The 18651-nt window shown below is 43.7% G+C and overlaps 1 protein-coding gene across 3 annotated transcripts in view; it reads left to right on the top strand.

The window, feature by feature from the left end:
* The first annotated feature begins 658 nt into the window (after positions 1–658).
* Positions 659–18651, top strand: part of LOC118400989 (retinoblastoma-like protein 2) — a 30827-nt gene continuing 12834 nt past the window's right edge. The window contains exons 1-11 of one of the 3 annotated variants that reach the window (XM_035798058.2): positions 659–1089; positions 2494–2624; positions 4588–4788; positions 5049–5113; positions 6551–6679; positions 8495–8655; positions 8855–8919; positions 9359–9530; positions 9710–9873; positions 11197–11413; positions 16893–17030. In XM_035798058.2, coding sequence (XP_035653951.1) covers positions 952–1089; positions 2494–2624; positions 4588–4788; positions 5049–5113; positions 6551–6679; positions 8495–8655; positions 8855–8919; positions 9359–9530; positions 9710–9873; positions 11197–11413; positions 16893–17030 — 1581 coding nt within the window. In that variant the 5' untranslated portion in view covers positions 659–951. The remainder of the gene's footprint in view (positions 1090–2493; positions 2625–4587; positions 4789–5048; positions 5114–6550; positions 6680–8494; positions 8656–8854; positions 8920–9358; positions 9531–9709; positions 9874–11196; positions 11414–16892; positions 17031–18651) is intronic. The other 2 variants (XM_035798059.2, XM_035798057.2) reach the window with 2 other exon arrangements.

Genomic DNA, 18651 nt, shown 5'->3' with positions numbered 1-18651 from the left:
TTCTGACTTGGTGTACAGGAAGAATACTGTAAGAATGTTCCATGTTCTGAATTCTGTCACAGTTTGTTTCAAAAGTGCTTAACAAATAAATCAAATCAAATCATAAATCAAATAAATAGTTATATTTACTATGTCCGTCCTAGTATGCATTGCCTCGTCTCCTTATGCCATATTTTCTACATCTCAATTGTCAGTAGAAACCACATTTGTTTAAGCAAGTCAGCCATATCAGCTATGTTTTTAAAGGGCAGTAAATGAGGCTGAATGAACTGTTTAGCTGCCAGACAAGGCAAGGCAGTGGTAAGGTGTTGGATTGCTGTTGGGACTCTGCCGTTGGGACAGCTTTATGTAGGGCCTAACAGTCTGTGGGTACCGTTTGTCACCGTTATAGGGCAATTCATGTATTGTTTAGTGTTGTGTGGTGTAAAGGCTTTGCTGGCATGCGTCTAAAAATATATATTTTTTGCGCCAAGATGTACATGCTAAAATCGGCAGTGGTTTGGTTTACGTTGTTGAACATGGCATGAATGATTAAAAAATCTCACAAAAAACTGGTATGAATGATATAATCAGCCGGAAGTATTATTGTATTGAATGACTGGTATTCATCCATTAAAGGTTGGAAACGCATTTTTTGTGGGCGGAAACCCCCAGTACGGTTGATATCGTATTCACCAAGCAAATACCGTCAACAATGTCACGTTTTCTATCGCTCATGTACTCTACGCAAGTCTTTTCCGTAATCTGCTACGCAAGATAGTAGCTTTCACTCAAAGGACATTTAAATGGCTACACTGTATAGCACCCACTGTATATTGGATCGCACAATACGAATAGTAACATTGTTTATATGTACGTTGTAACAAACCGCGCTTGAGTCGACTCTGCTTTGCAACTGCGTTGTAATTTGGACCGGAATCTATTTGCTGTGTACCCTTTGGAACAGTCAAAATGAACGAGGAGGAAGACTTTTTGCAGAAAACAAGGCAGGGGTTTGAAGATCTCTGTCGAGCTTTGAATATGGACGAGGAGGCGAGCAACGAAGCATGGAAGAGCTACGAAAACATAAGCAAAAATTACACATTAGAGGTAAATATGTTTTGCTTTGTATATTGTACAGTAATATACATTTAGCCATTTTGGCAACCGGTTTACCACAGGCTTCACTTGCAGAATAGCATTGCCTCTACCTTTCACGACCGACATTTTACGCCGTCTCATTTCATATTTAAAGACGCAGCTTGTATTACGTTTGTAGTTTTACATAAATATTTGATATAAAACTCCATTATTTGTGATATTTTTCTGTGGAAAGGGGAGGAGTTTACCGGTCTGAATTTACTGGTCTGTGTCAGTTTTAGAGGCGGACCAATCTCATGGTTTAGAATAGGACAAGGTTAACTGGGGTCAGAGGTTCTCAACCTTTTCCCCCCCAGGGCGCCCCTTTTCACATTTAAAAAATGTCACTACAAAATGTTGTTTCTCGAGATACCTTATACTAAATACACCACCAGCTTGATTTTTTAAATTTTATTTGAGGGACCAAGGAAAAGGGTTTTGTTTTTGAAGCTAATTTCCTGCAAACTCCATAGTTTAACAAGACATCATGACATCTTTTAGGTTGGCTCTTTATTTAGGTAGGCTCTTTAACGATGCTTACTGTAAATAAACTCTAGACCCTATTTCCCCAAATTTTATTCCGCTAGCAAATATGTTTATTAAGATAATTTATATGAACCCTCTATTTAATGATGCATATCCTCTTTTACATAAAGTGAATAGATCAATTGATAGCGACAGAGTCACACATATATATAAGATTGCTTCCCATGCAAAGTCCCATTTCTTTGACTCCTTGACTTTAGAAGGTTGTTGCTCAGCTTCTGAATGTCATTGAGACAAATATATTCCCCCATGTGCATTAGAGTCAAGTCTTCCTCTCTCATTTTACCTCTTGTTTTTAGCTTAAAGTATCGTAGATGAATTATTTCTTATTTTTAGATCAGTATAAAAACAAACCAAAAATTACTCCTCAAATCAAGGAAGGTCCCGCACCTTTCAACGGAACATTGCCGCCCCATATGGGGGGCGCACCCTCTAAGTTGGCAACCCCTGGTCTAGAAAAGGGGGCGCTGCTCTTTGGTCCTAACACTGAATGATCCAGCTTACTTGATATTTTTTTAATATGGTATAGTTATGAATATCAGGGTTGTTATAATAAAGTCTGCATTGTGCATGTGCCTTATTCACAAACCTTTCCTCATAAGGGTTAGCCATCTGCTGTATCTGTGTATGGTTTATTTGGAGGTGGTTCGACAGAAAATTAGGAATAGGGATTACAGAAGAAACCACTAGAGGGGAGAATTTCTAACATGGCCTATCTCCTCTCTGGCCCCACCAGCTCTAATTAGTATCCTTAATAGTGAGATAGAGCCTTGGACAGAAAAAGTAACACCCCCCCCCTCTCTCTTTCTCCATCCCCCTTTCTTACAGGGCAGTGAGCTACACTGGTTAGCCTGTGCTCTCTATGTGGCCTGCAGGACAGCCATACCAACGGTGGGTAAGGGCACCGCGGAGGGAAACTATGTCTCTCTGACCAGGATCCTCAGCTGTTCAGAACAAAGGTGCGTATGCCCAGGCACGAATCCCTATGGTCCGGTTTCCCAGATACAGATTAAGCCTAATCCTAGACTAATAAAGCATGTTCAATGGAAATTATACATAAAACGGGCCTCTTAGTCTAGGACTAGGCTTAATCTGTGTCCAGGAAACTGGCCTTAAATGTGCCCCACTTCATATATACAGTGGGGCAAAAAAGTATTTAGTGAGCCACCAATTGTGCAAGTTCTCCCACTTAAAAATATGAGAGGCCTGTAATTTATATTATAGGTACACTTCAAATATGACAGACAAAATGAGAGAAAAATGCAGAAAATCAAATTGTAGGATTTTTAATGAATTGATTTGCAAATTATGATGGAAAATAAGTATTTGGTCACTTACAAACAAGCAAGATTTCTGGCTCTCACAGACCTGTAACTTCTTCTTTAAGAGGCTTCTCTGTCCTCCACTCGTTACCTGTATTAATGGCACCTGTTTGAACTTGTTATCAGTATAAAAGACACCTGTCCACAACCTCAAACAGTCACACTCCAAACTCCACTATGGCCAAGACCAAAGAGCTGTCAAAGGACACCAGAAACAAAATTGTAGACCTGCACCAGCCTGGGAAGACTGAATCTGCAATAGGTAAGCAGCTTGGTTTGAAGAAATCAACTGTGGGAGCAATTATTAGGAAATGGAAGACATACAAGACCACTGATAATCTCCCTCGATCTGGGGCTCCACGCAAGATCTCACCCCGTGGGGTCAAAATGATCACAAGAACGGTGAGCAAAAATCTCAGAACCACACGGGGGGACCTAGTGAATGACCTGCAGAGAGCTGGTACCAAAGTAACAAAGCCTACCATCAGTAACACACTACGCCGCCAGGGACTCAAATCCTGCAGTGCCAGACGTGTCCCCCTGCTTAAGTCAGTACATGTCTAGGCCCGTCTGAGGTTTGCTAGAGAGCATTTGGATGATCCAGAAGAAGATTGGGAGAATGTCATATGGTCAGATGAAACCAAAATATAACTTTTTGGTAAAAACTTAACTCGGCATGTTTGGAGGACAAAGAATGCTGAGTTGCATCCAAAGAACACCATACCTACTGTGAAGCATGGGGGTGGAAACATCATGCTTTGGGGCTGTTTTTCTGCTAAGGGACCAGGACGACTGATCCGTGTAAAGGAAAGAATGAATGGGGCCATGTATCGTGAGATTTTGAGTGAAAACCTCCTTCCATCAGCAAGGGCATTGAAGATGAAACGTGGCTGGGTTTTTCAGCATGATAATGATCCCAAACACACCGCCTGGGCAACGAAGGAGTGGCTTCGTAAGAAGCATTTCAAGGTCCTGGAGTGGCCTAGCCAGTCTCCAGATCTCAACCCCATAGAAAATCTTTGGAGGGACTTGAAAGTCTGTGTTGCCCAACAACAGCCCCCAAACATCACTGCTCTAGAGGAGATCTGCATGGAGGAATGGGCCAAAATACCAGCAACAGTGTGTGAAAACCTTGTGAAGACTTACAGAAAACGTATGACCTCTGTCATTGCCAACAAAGGTTATATAACAAAGTATTAATAATGTTATTGACCAAATACTTATTTTCCACCATAATTTGCAAATAAATTCATTAAAAATCCTGCAATGTGATTTTCTGGATTTTTTAAATCTAATTTTGTCTGTCATAGTTGAAGTGTACCTATGATGAAAATTACAGGCCTCTCTCATCTTTTTAAGTGGGAGAACTTGCACAATTGGTGGCTGACTAAATACTTTTTTGCCCCACTGTCACTTACTAATGGACTTTCACACAAAGTCCTCCATAGATTTGCATAGCAGTCCATATGGTTTCTTGCTTAGTTCTTGGATTCTGATTCCAACCTGGTTATTTGTGTAATAACTGTCCTATGTAATATAGAATTTATTGAACTGGAAAATACTGTCAATTCTCAAAGAGTTGCCCTGTTTCTGATTGCAGCCTCATTGAGTTCTTTAACAAGATGAAGAAATGGCAGGACATGGCAAGTCTGCCCCAAGACTTTTGCCAGAGCACGGAGAAGCTGGAGAGGAATTTCACAATTTCTGCCGTCATCTTCAAGAAATATATCCCCATATTCAAAGCCATCTTTAAGGCACCCTCTGACGACCCACCCAGAGTCCACAGGAGCCGCAAACAGAGGTGAGTTAGTTGTTGATACTGTAGCTCGCTATGAAGTTCTGACAAATCACTATTTTCTACAACAGTTTGACCACTCTTGAACAAAGCCAAGTAGATGTGTGCACTCACTACCGTAAGTTGCTCTGGATAAGATCATCTGCTAAATGGCTAGAATGTACAAATGGAATTGTTTCCATCCTGGTGCCAGCCAGATCGTGAGATCTCTGAGCACAGCGGTCAGTCTCCTTGACCAGACTGACCGCCGACTTATTCTGATTTAGGCGCCATCCCTGCACCGTCGCTGAAGTCTTCAACTTCTGCTGGATTCTGTTTGTCAACGCTAAAGGTGAGTACTTCTGTTTCGTTCATGGCAAAAGACAGGAAAAGAGGGGGAGGACAGAGGGGAAAGGACTAGGGATCAGTGGGGTCCTGAGAAAAGGATAGTTTGAAGGCTATGTGAAGTGATCACTATTTGGTTACTCACAAAGTATAACTGACAAGGGCTAGCTACTCTACATTGGGCACTGGGCATGCCAAGGACTGCACTGAGTTGTTGGCATCAGCAGGAGAACAGAGGCCAGGGCAAATAGATGTGATTTTTATAGCTCCTTAATCCTTAATAAGAACTCAAAAGACACGCACGCACACACACACACAACCAGATCAGTCCCCTCCGGTGCTCCCTGTTCACCCACGACTGCGTGGCTGCGCACGACTCCAACAACGTCATTAAGTTTGCCTGCAACACGGCGGTGGTAGGTTGCGTCACTGGTTGGTATGGCAACTGCTCGGCGTCTGACCGCAAGTTGCTACAGAGGGTAGTGCGTACGGCCCAGTATATCACTGGGGCCGAACTTCCTGCCATTCATGACCTCTATACCAGTTGGTATCAGAGGAAGGCTCTGAAACTTGTCAAAGACTGCAGGCACCCAAGTCATAGACTGTTCCCTCTTCTACCACACGTCAAGTGGGTACTGGAGCACCAAGTCTGTGACCAAAAGCCTCCTGAACAGCTTCTACCCCCAAGCCATAAGACTGCTGAACAGTTAATCAAATTGCCACCCAGACTATTTACATTGCCCCCCTTTTATTATTTATTTATTTATCTTCATTATTTTGCACTGACATCCTTGCACTTGCTCTATGCACACTCACTAGACTCTACACTCTTAGAAGAAAATGTGCTATCTAGAACCTTAAAGGGCTCTACCTGAACCAAAAAGGGTTCTGCCTGGAACCAAAAAAGGGTTATTCTATGGGGACTACCGAAGAACTCTTTTGGAACCCTTTTTTCTAAGTGTCCTCACACATACTACACTGAATTTGATTTGATTTTACTAGTTTTGTTAATTGAATTAGGTGAAAGGTGACTTTGGTAAGTATAAGGAATACCTAGGATAGGATAAAGTAATCCTTCTCACCCCCCTTAAAAGATTTAGATGCACTATTGTAAAGTGGCTGTTCCACTGGATGTCATAAGGTGAATGCACCAATTTGTAAGTCGCTCTGGATAAGAGCGTCTGCTAAATGACTTAAATGTAAATGTAAATGTATACTGTGATATCCATTGTTCTTTGGACGTAGTTGAAATAATCAAAATCAAGGTTTGAGGCTACCAGCACTACTCTGCTGTCAACACGAGATCAATTCATTTCAACAAGCTTTATTGTTAGGACCAGATCATTGTGCCAAACTATCTTTGTGTCTTAGAAAAGCAGTGTAAAATCCTACTTATTATTATTAGGATTATTTCAATGTCTCTTCTCTCTTCCTCCCCTGCCAGGAAACTTCCCTATGATCAGTGATGACCTGGTGAACTCGTACCACCTGCTGCTGTGTGCTCTGGACCTGGTTTTCTCCAACGCTCTGCTGTGTAACACCAGGAAGGAGCTGCTCAACCCCAACTTCAAAGGTGACCTCCCGGCCCAAACCGATATCCCCTCCCTATCCTCCCATCTCTCACCCTCTATGCATACAGTACATTCGGAAAGTATTCCTACCCCTTGGCCTTTTCCACATTTTGTTACGTTATCAATCTACACACAATACTCCATAATGACGAAGTGATAATAGGTTTTTAGAAAAAAAAAATGTACTTTTTTTTTTTTTTTTAATACCTTATTTACATAAGTATTCAGACCCTTTGCTATGAGACTAGAAAATGAGCTCAGGGTCATCCTGTTTCTATTGATCATCCTTAAGATGTTTCTACAACTTGATTGGAGTCCACCTGTGGTGAATTCAATTGATTGGACATGATTTGGAAAGGCACACAACTGTCTATATAAGGTCCCACAGTTGACAGTACATGTCAGAGCAATAACCAAGTCATAAGGTCGAAGGAATTGTCCGTAGAGTTCCTAGACAGGATTGTGTCGAGGCACAGATCTGGGAAGGGTACCAAAAATTTCTGCAGCATTGAACGTCCCCCAGAACACATTGGCCTCCATCATTCTTAAATTGCAGAAGTTTGGAACCACCAAGACTCTTCCTAGAGCTGGCCGCCTGGCCAAACTGCGCAATCGGGGGAGAAGGGCTTTGGTCAGGGAAGTGACCAAGAACCCATTGGTCACTCTGGCAGAGCTCCAGAGTTCCTCTGTGGAGATGGGAGAACCTTCCAGAAGGACAGCCATCACTGCAGCACTTAAATGTAAATGTAGAGTGGCCAGACAGAAGCCCCTCCTCAGTAAAAGGCACATGACAGCCCGCTTGGAGTTTGCCAAAGGGCACTTAAAGGACTCAGAACATGAGAAAAAATATGATCTGGTTTGATGAAATCTTTGGCATGAATGCCAAATGTCATGTTTGAAGAAACCTGCTACCATCCCTACAGTGAAGCATGGTGGTGGCAGCATCATGCTGTGGGGATGTTTTTCAGCGACAGGAACTGGGTGACTAGTCAGGATCAAGGGAAAGATGAACAGAGCAAAGTACAGAGAGATCCTTGATGAAAACCTGCTCCAAAGCGCTCAGGACCTCACACTGGGGCGAAGGTTAATCTTCTAACAGGACAACGACCCTAAGCACACAGCCAAGACAACACCGGAGTGGCTTCAGGACAAGTCTCTGAATGTCCTTGAGTTGCCCAGCCAGAGCCCGGACTTGAACCCAATCAAACATCTCTGGAGAGATGAGAGATCCAACCCGACAGAGTTTGAGAGGATCTGCAGAGAAGAATGGGAGAAACTCCCCAAATACATGTGTGCCAAGCTTGTAGCATCATACCCAAGAAGACTCATGGCTGTAATTGCTGCCAAAGGTGCTTCAACAAAGTGCTGAGTAAAGGGTCTGAAAACTCCTGTAAATATGATATTTCAGTTTAAAATGTATTACATTTGAAAAAATTGCAAAAAAAACTGTTTTTGTTTTGTCATTATGGGGTATTGTGTGTAGATGTATGGGGGGGGGGGGCAATGTAATCCATTGTAGAATAAGGCTGTAATGTAACAACATGTGGAAAAAGTCAAGGGGTCTGAATACTTTCCGAATGCACTGAATATACCCTCCCTATCTTCCTATAGATAACAACATTCATAGTATCCAACCAGTATCCGTGCATGTGTACGTGTGTGCAGGCATGCATGCATACATGTGTGGTTACTCACATGATCCGTACGTAGAGTATGTTCAATCTCTGGGGTCCTTTTCCGTGTTACTGCATAGTTACTGTAATACCTTATCACTTGCATCTAATGCAGGAAGCTGCTATGTCTCGTCTGATCTACAGGCCTTCCCGAGGACTTCCACAGTAAGGACTACAAGCCTACTGCAGGGCCTTACTGCTTCATAGAACAGCTGTGTGAACTGCATGATGGCCTGGTGCTGGAGGCCAAGGGGGTCAAGGAACACTTCTGGAAACCGTTCATCAAGAGGCTCTTCCATAAGAAGGTTAGACACACACACACACACACACACACACACACACACACACACACACACACACACACACACACACACACACACACACACACACACACACACACACACACACACACACACACACACCTCAGTCCTACACACACACCGTAGTCCTACACAATCTACTTGTCTGCCTTGTCTCATCATGGATTTTCTGTGTCATCAACAGATTCTCAAAGGGAAAGAAGATAGCTTGACTGGCTTCTTCGATCCTATGAATTTTGGAGACAGTTTGTAAGTCAAACCTTATCTTGTCTCTCTTCACAGAGCAGATATTGATAGTCTTCTGAGTAATATTCAACGTTTCATATACACTGAGTGTACAAAACATTAAGAACACCTGCTCTTTCCATGAAATAGACTGACCAGGTGAAAGCCATGATCCCTTATTGATGTCACTTAAATCCACTTCAATCAGTGTAGATGAAGGGAAGATAGGTTAAAGAATGAATTTTAAGCCTGGAGACAATTGAGACAAATTTAGGCTGTTCTGAGGGTCAATGTGTTCCTAGTGTTCGGTATACTCAGTGTATTTGTGTGTGTGTGTGTGTGTGTGTGTGTGTGTGTGTGTGTGTGTGTGCGTGTGTGTGTGTGTGTGTGTGTGTGTGTGTGTGTGTGTGTGTGTGTGTGTGTGTGTGTGTGTGTGTGTGTGTGTGTGTGTGTGTTTGTCTAGTGCGTCCATGGGGCGTGTGTACGAGGAGCATGTTCTAGCCACAGGGGGTCTGGATGAGAGGATCTTCCTGGGAGAGGGGGCCAATGAAGACATTGGCACACCAGGCCCCTGTCTCTGTGTGGGAGTAAAGAACCAGGACGCCTCCGCATACAGACTCTACAGCAGTCTGACTGTAAGACGCACACATTATTATACTATTATTATACATTATTGCTAGTTATATATGAAATGTGCTGCTGTTATTATGATTACTGTAACACATAAACGCACATGCACGTCTTGTGTCTGAGTTTGGATTCAATGAAAATGTACAGTAATCCCTTTGCTATGTCCCCTTGGTGTGTCCTGTAGGCCTCGGCCTTGAAGGTGTCTACTCCCCTGACGGGTCTTAAGTATGTCCAGGACAACTGTCTGGGCACGCCGGTATCTACAGCCATGCAGAGTGTTGGCCGTCTCCACAGCCTGCTCACAGGACTCAAACACCGCCCCAGTGGCAGACTCACAGACTTACTGAGGTATTGCACACAATACAAATAATAAAATATATTCTAAGCTGCACACAACCACACCAGTGGCCCAGAACATTTTTTAATGGGGTGGCCAAGGTGGAGCACAGACCCAGTTTTGTGGGGCCAAAACATTTTTAACCTTAATCGAAGCAAGGTGAAATGCTTCAGCTTAGGTTTGGTACATTTCCCTGTTCAATAAATCATAAATCAATTAAACCAAAAGCCTTGTTACAGTGTTTGTATTCAAGGTTGTGATTTTATATAAGGGTATTAGCATACCGTAGTAAATTCTCTTGAAAGTGGCATCCAAAGTGCTTATTATACCGTGACATTTAGAGGGTCTCTATTTTTTTAATTTAACAGGACCTCCTATGTGTGTACTTTGTTTTTAATGGACTTCGTGGTAAAGACATGTAATTTAACTGTAAAAATGTGTTACCTTTTAATGTGTCATGAACACAACCAGTTTTCCCCCAATTGTCTTAACAAATCACTTCAAAATGTAGGTTACCTATGCACTTTCGTCTACTCCAAAATAAGTCTAGCATCCGAACGGTGCACTGTGCACCCACCACTTGAATGGAAAGGGACATCCTATTACAAACACCATCAGTATAATGACATTCAGTGGTGTGTGTTCATGGATGCCAAAGGAAGCCAGGCGTCCCCCAAAAATGTTACAATAAAAAAATAAACCCTTTTTCTAATGCGATTTCTCATTTGTGTCTATCCATGTTTCATCATTCTCCTTCGATTTGCAAGAGGCTGAGTCTAATTCAACAGAGAAAGCATCCGAGCGAGGCAAACAGCGCCCCTCCATCTTAGCATCTGTAGCCCATGTATCTGATGCTGTCTGGTCAAAAATAATATAACATGTCATACTCTTTTTGGCCAGATGGCATCAGATACATGAGCTACACATACAAAGACAGAGGGGCGCTGTTTGCCCCTGCTCGTATTGTATTCTTTCTCCGGTGAGATTGATGAGTCTTGCTGAAGGTGTGCATCTTTGTCAAAATTATCAATATATTCAGAGACAACCTAACTCAAAATCTCTGGAGGGGCCCCTTGGGTGGCAAGTCAGATTCCACATTCTGTGTGTGTGAACCACATACAGATTGTTATTATTTAGTGTTTTATGTATTGGAAAGGCCTTACCTTTTCAAATACTCACCCATCCTTATATTGTTACCACACGGAAGAGTTCAGTTGTCTATTTTCATTTCAGGTTGTTAGTATTTGAGCCATGAAAGGTGTTATAACAGTGTAAGGGGTGTAAGTATGAGTTTGGAGGGTGATTTATCAGTAACTGTCTCTGTCTTGTTCCAGGGCGTGTGCCAGAGACCCAAGTGAGACCATCTCCACTAGGCTGAAGGACATGTGCCAGGTCTATTGTCAGCACTTTGAGGGCAAAGGGGAGGAGAACGCAGGACTGGGGAAAGACATTGCAGTGAAGTACTTCCGCCTGGCGGAGGCACTCTACTATAAAACCCTGGAGGCCGTCATTGACCAGGAGAAGGAGAGACTGGGCGACACGGACCTCTCTGTGAGTCCCACCTGCGCTGCCCTGCTAGCTCAGCTCAGTTTGCTGTAGCTAACTAGAAATTGCACACACATTTCCCATTGACGTCAAAGCATTATTTATGCAAAGGTCCAAGTTACGGTATTGTATTTTCAGAGTGTACAAAACATCGGGAACACCTGCTCTTTCAAATCAAATCAAATCAAATGTATTTATATAGGCCTTCGTACATCAGCTGATATCTCAAAGTGCTGTACAGAAACCGAGCCTAAAACCCCAAACAGCAAGCAATGCAGGTGTAGAAGCACGGTGGCTAGGAAAAACTCCCTAGAAAGGCCAAAACCTAGGAAGAAACCTAGAGAGGAACCAGGCTATGTGGGGTGGCCAGTCCTCTTCTGGCTGTGCCGGGTGGAGATTATAACAGAACATGGCCAAGATGTTCAAATGTTCATAAATGACCAGCATGGTCGAATAATAACAAGGCAGAACAGTTGAAACTGGAGCAGCAGCACAGTCAGGTGGACCGGGGACAGCAAGGAGTCATCATGTCAGGTAGTCCTGGGGCACGGTCCTAGGGCTCAGGTCCTCCGAGAGAGAGAAAGAAAGAGAGAATTAGAGAGAGCATATGTGGGGTGGCCCGTCCTCTTCTGGCTGTGCCGGGTGGAGATTATAACATAACATGGCCAAGATGTTCAAATGTTCATAAATGACCAGCATGGTCGAATAATAGTAAGGCAGAACAGTTGAAACTGGAGCAGCAGCATGGCCAGGTGGACTGGGGACAGCAAGGAGTCATCATGTCAGGTAGTCCTGGGGCATGGTCCTAGGGCTCAGGTCCTCCGAGAGAGAGAAAGAAAGAAGGAGAGAATTAGAGAACGCACACTTAGATTCACGCAGGACACCGAATAGGACAGGAGAAGTACTCCAGATATAACAAACTGACCCTAGCCCCCCGACACAAACTACTGCAGCATAAATACTGGAGGCTGAGACAGGAGGGGACAGGAGACACTGTGGCCCCATCCGAGGACACCCCGGATAGGGCCAAACAGGAAGGATATGACCCCACCCACTTTGCCAAAGCACAGCCCCCACACCACTAGAGGGATATCTTCAACCACCAACTTACCATCCTGAGACAAGGCCGAGTATAGCCCACAAAGATCTCCGCCACGGCACAGCCCTAGTGGGGGGCGCCAACCCAGACAGGATGACCACAACAGTGAATCAACCCACTCAGGTGACGCACCCCCTGCAGGGACGGCATGAGAGAGCCCCAGTAAGCCAGTGACTCAGCCCCTGTAATAGGGTTAGAGGCAGAGAATCCCAGTGGAAGAGGGGAACCGGCCAGGCAGAGACAGCAAAGGCGGTTCGTTGCTCCAGAGCCTTTCCGTTCACCTTCCCAATCCTGGGCCAGACTACACTCAATCATATGACCCACTGAAGAGATGAGTCTTCAGTAAAGACTTAAAGGTTGATACCGAGTTTGCTTCTCTGACATGGGTAGGCAGACCGTTCCATAAAAATGGAGCTCTATAGGAGAAAGCCCTGCCTCCAGCTGTTTGCTTAGAAATTCTAGGGACAATTAGGAGGCCTGCGTCTTGTGACCATAGCGTACGTGTAGGTATGTACGGCAGGACCAAATCAGAGAGATAGGTAGGAGCCATGTAATGCTTTGTAGGTTAGCAGTAAAACCTTAAAATCAGCCCTTGCTTTGACAGGAAGCCAGTGTAGAGAGGCTAGCACTGGAGTAATATGATCAAATTTTTTGGTTCTAGTCAGGATTCTAGCAGCCATATTTAGCACTAACTGAAGTTTATTTAGTGCTTTATCCGGGTAGCCGGAAAGTAGAGCATTGCAGTAGTCTAACCTAGAAGTGACAAAAGCATGGATTAATTTTTCTGCATCATTTTTGGACAGAAAGTTTCTGATTTTTGCAATATTACGTAGATGGAAAAAAGCTGTCCTCGAAATGGTCTTGATATGTTCTTCAAAAGGGAGATCAGGGTCCAGAGTAACGCGGAGGTCCTTCACAGTTTTATTTGAGACGACTGTACAACCATTAAGATTAATTGTCAGATTCAACAGAAGATCTCTTTGTTTCTTGGGACCTAGAACAAGCATCTCTGTTTTGTCCGAGTTTAATAGTAGAAAGTTTGCAGCCATCCACTTCCTTATGTCTGAAACACATGCTTCTAGCGAGGGCAATTTTGGGGCTTCACCATGTTTCATTGAAATGTACAGCTGTGTGTCATCCGCATAGCAGTGAAAATGAACATTATGTTTTCGAATAACATCCCCAAGAGGTAAAATGTATAGTGAAAACAATAGTGGTCCTAAAACGGAACCTTGAGGAACACCGAAATTTACAGTTGATTTGTCAGAGGACAAACCATTCACAGAGACAAACTGATATCTTTCCGACAGATAAGATCTGAACCAGGCCAGAACATGTCCGTGTAGATCAATTTGGGTTTCCAATCTCTCCAAAAGAATGTGATGATCGATGGTATCAAAAGCAGCACTAAGGTCTAGGAGCACGAGGACAGATGCAGAGCCTCGGTCCGATGCCATTAAAATGTCATTTACCACCTTCACAAGTGCCGTCTCAGTGCTATGATGGGGTCTAAAACCAGACTGAAGCATTTCGTATACATTGTTTGTCTTCAGGAAAGCAGTGAGTTGCTGCGCAACAGCCTTCTCTAAAATTTTTGAGAGGAATGGAAGATTCGATATAGGCCGATAGTTTTTTATATTTTCTGGGTCAAGGTTTGGCTTTTTCAAGAGAGGCTTTATTACTGCCACTTTTAGTGAGTTTGGTACACATCCAGTGGATAGAGAGACATTTATTATGTTCAACATAGGAGGGCCAAGCACAGGAAGCAGCTCTTTCAGTAGTTTAGTTGGAATAGGGTCCAGTATGCAGCTTGAAGGTTTAGAGGCCATGATTATTTTCATCATTGTGTCAAGAGATATAGTACTAAAACACTTGAGCGTCTCTCTTGATCCTAGGCCCTGGCAGAGTTGTGCAGACTCAGGACAACTGAGGTTTGGAGGAATACGCAGGTTTAAAGAGGAGTCCGTAATTTGATTTGCTTTCTAATAATCATAATCTTTTCCTCAAAGAAGTTCATGAATTTATCACTGCTAAAGTGAAAGTCATCCTCTCTTGGGGAATGCTGCTTTTTAGTTAGCTTTGCGACAGTATCAAAAAGGAATTTCGGATTGTTCTTATTTTCCTCAATTAAGTTAGAAAAATAGGATGATCGAGCAGCAGTAAGGGCTCTTCGGTACTGCACGGTACCATCTTTCCAAGCTAGTCGGAAGACTTCCAGTTTGGTGTGGCGCCATTTCCGTTCCAATTGTCTGGAAGCTTGCTTCAGAGCTCGGGTATTTTCTGTGTACCAGGGAGCTAGTTTCTTATGAGAAATGTTTTTAGTTTTTAGGGGTGCAACTGCATCTAGGGTATTGCGCAAGATTAAATTGAGTTCCTCAGTTAGGTGGTTAACTGATTTTTGTCCTCTGGCGTCCTTGGGTAGGCAGAGGGAGTCTGGAAGGGCATCAAGGAATCTTTGTGTTGTCTGTGAATTTATAGCACGACTTTTGATGGTCCTTGGTTGAGGTCTGAGCAGACTATTTGTTGCAATTGCAAACGTAATAAAATGGTGGTCCGATAGTCCAGGATTATGAGGAAAAACATTAAGATCCACAACATTTATTCCATGGGACAAAACTAGGTCCAGCGTATGACTGTGACAGTGAGTGGGTCCAGAGACATGTTGGACAAAACCCACTGAGTCGATGATGGCTCCGAAAGCCTTTTGGAGTGGGTCTGTGGACTTTTCCATGTGAATATTAAAGTCACCAAAGATTAGAATATTATCTGCTATGACTACAAGGTCCGATAGGAATTCAGGGAACTCAGTGATAAACGCTGTATATGGCCCAGGAGGCCTGTAAACAGTAGCTATAAAAATTGATTGAGTAGGCTGCATAGATTTCATGACTAGAAGCTCAAAAGACGAAAACGTCATTTTTTTTTTGTAAATTGAAATCTGCTATCGTAAATGTTAGCAACACCTCCGCCTTTGCGGGATGCACGAGGGATATGGTCACTAGTGTAGCCAGGAGGTGAGGCCTCATTTAAAACAGTAAATTCATCAGGCTTGAGCCATGTTTCAGTCAGGCCAATCACATCAAGATTATGATCAGTGATTAGTTCATTGACTATAATTGCCTTTGAAGTAAGGGATCTAACATTAAGTAGCCCTATTTTGAGATGTGAGGTATCATGATCTCTTTCAGTAATGACTGGAATGGAGGTGGTCTTTATCCTAGTGAGATTGCTAAGGCGAACACCGCCATGTTTCGTTTTGCCCAACCTAGGTCGAGGCACAGACACGGTCTCAATGGTGATAGCTGAGCTGACTACACTGACTGTGCTAGTGGCAGACTCCACTATGCTGGCAGGCTGGCTAACAGCCTGCTGCCTGGCCTGCACCCTATTTCATTGTGGAGCTAGAGGAGTTAGAGCCCTGTCTATGTTGGTAGATAAGATGAGAGCACCCCTCCAGCTAGGATGGAGTCTGTCACTCCTCAGCAGGCCAGGCTTGGTCCTGTTTGTGGGTGAGTCCCAGAAAGAGGGCCAATTATCTACAAATTCTATCTTTTGGGAGGGGCAGAAAACAGTTTTCAACCAGCGATTGAGTTGTGAGACTCTGCTGTAGAGCTCATCACTCCCCCTAACTGGGAGGGGGCCAGAGACAATTACTCGATTCCGACACATCTTTCTAGCTGATATGCACGCAGAAGCTATGTTGCGCTTGGTGATCTCTGACTGTTTCATCCTAACATCCATGACAGACTGACCAGGTGAATCCAGGGGAAAGCTATGATCCCTTATTGATGTCACTTGTTAAATCCACTTCATTCAGTGTAGATGAAGGTGAGGAGACGGGTAAAAGAAGGATTTTTAAGCCTTGAGACAATTGAGACATGGATTGTGTATGTGTGTCATTCAGAGGGGGAATGAGCAAGACAAAATATTTAAGTGCCCTTGAATGGGGTGTAGTAGTAGGTGCCAGGCGCACCGGTATGAGTGTGTCAAGAACTGCAACGCTGCTGAGTTTTTCACGCTCAACAGTTTCCCGAGTGTATCATGAATGGTCCACCACCCAAAGGACAACCAGCCAACTTGACACCACTTTTAGGAAGCATTGGAGACAACATGGGCCAGCATCCCTGAGGCACGCTTTAGCCACCTTGTAGAGTCCACACCCAGACGAATTGAGGCTGTTCACAAGGCAAAACGGGGTGCAACTCAATATTTGGAAGGTGTTTCCTAATGTTTTGTACACAGTATATGTTTAAATTGGGCTCTATGTTGAGATATTGCATGTTATGACACTTTCATCCCTGCCAGTCCTGCTTGTAAAATATGGAAAATAATTAGTTATCTGTGGTGGATGAGCAATAAACCCTTTGTTCTGTTGTGTGTCCTTAGGGTATTCTGGAGCAGGATGTGTTCCAGCGCTCTCTGCTGGCCTGCTGTCTAGAGATTGTCATCTTCTCCTACCGACCCCCAGGGGACTTCCCACGAGTCATACACATCTTCCAGCTCCCCGCATACCACTTCTACAAGGTACATGCTTGTACTTATATCTGCATTGTGTGTTTGTATCTGTGATTGTCCTAGTCACGAGTGTGTGTGTTAGTCATGAGTGTGTTTTATTTATTTGATTTATTTCACCTTTATTTAACCAGTTAGGCTAGTTGAGAACAAGTTCTCATTTGCAATTGCTACCTGGCCAAGATAAAGCATAGCACTTCGACACGTTACATCCACACAGAGTTAAATATGGGATAAACAAAACATAGTCAATAATACAGTAGAACAAAAGAACCAATAGTATATATACAGTGAGTGCAAATGAGGTAAGATAAGGGAGTTAAGGCAATAAATAGGCCATGGTGGCGAAGTAATTACAATATAGCAATTACACACTGGAATGGTAGATGTGCAGAAGATGAATGTGCAAGTAGAGATACTGGGGTGCAAAGGAGCAAGATAAATACAGTATGGGGATGAGGTAGGTAGATAGATGGGCTATGTACAGGTGCAGTGATCTGTGAGCTGCTCTGACAGCTGGTGCTTAAAGCTAGTGAGGGAGATATGAGTCTCCAGCTTCAGAGATTTTTGCAGTTCGTTCCAGTCATTGGCAGCAGAGAACTGGAAGGAAAGACGACCAAAGGAGGAATTGGCTTTGGGGGTGACCAGTGAGATATACCTGCTGGAGCTCGTGCTAAGAGTTATGCTATGGTGACCAGTGAGCTGAGAATAGGTGGGGCTTTACCTAGCAGAGACTTGTAGATAACCTGCAGCCAGTGGGTTTGGCGATGAGTATGAAGCGAGGGCCAACCAACGAGAGCGAACAGGTCGCAATGGTGGATAGTGTATGGGGCTTTGGTGACAAAACTGATGGCACTGGGATAGACTGCATCCAGTTTGTTGAGTAGAGTGTTGGAGGCTATTTTATAGATGACATCACCGAAGTCAAGGATTGGTAGGATGGTCAGTTTTACGAGGGTAAGTTTGGCAGAAAGAGTGAAGGATGCTTTGTTGTGATATAGGAACCGATTCTAGATTTAATTTTGGATTGGAGATGCTTAATGTGAGTCTAGAAGGAGAGTTTACAGTCTAACCAGACACCTAGGTATTTGTAGTTGTCCACGTATTCTAAGTCAGAGCTGTCCAGAGTAGTGATGCTGGACGGGCGAGCAGGTGCGGGCAGTGATCGGTTGAATAGCATGCATTTAGTTTTACTTGTATGTAAGAGCAGTTGGAGGCCACGGAAGGAGAGTTGTATGGCATTGAAGCTTGCCTGGAGGTTAGTTAACACCGTGTCCAAAGAAGGGCCAGAAGTATACAGAATGGTGTCGTCTGCGTAGAGATGGATCAGAGAATCACCAGCAGCAAGAGCAACAGCATTGATGTATACAGAGAAGAGAGTCGGCTCGAGGATTGAACCCTGTGGCACCCCCATAGAGACTGCCAGAGGTCTGGACAACAGGTCCTCCGATTTGACACACTGAACTCTGTCTGAGAAGTCGTTGGTAAACCAGGCGAGGCAATCATTTGAGAAACCAAAGCTGTCGAGTCTGCCAATAAGAATGTGGTGATTGACAAAGTCGAAAGCCTTGGCCAGGTCGATGAATACGGCTGCACATTCATGTCTCTTATCGATGGCGGTTATGATGTCGTT

The sequence above is a fragment of the Oncorhynchus keta genome, chromosome 22 (genome assembly GCF_023373465.1).
Source record: "Oncorhynchus keta strain PuntledgeMale-10-30-2019 chromosome 22, Oket_V2, whole genome shotgun sequence".
NCBI classification, from domain to species: domain Eukaryota; kingdom Metazoa; phylum Chordata; class Actinopteri; order Salmoniformes; family Salmonidae; genus Oncorhynchus; species Oncorhynchus keta.
Note: the sequence above shows the minus strand (reverse complement) of the source record. Positions and strands in the feature narration are given on the sequence as shown.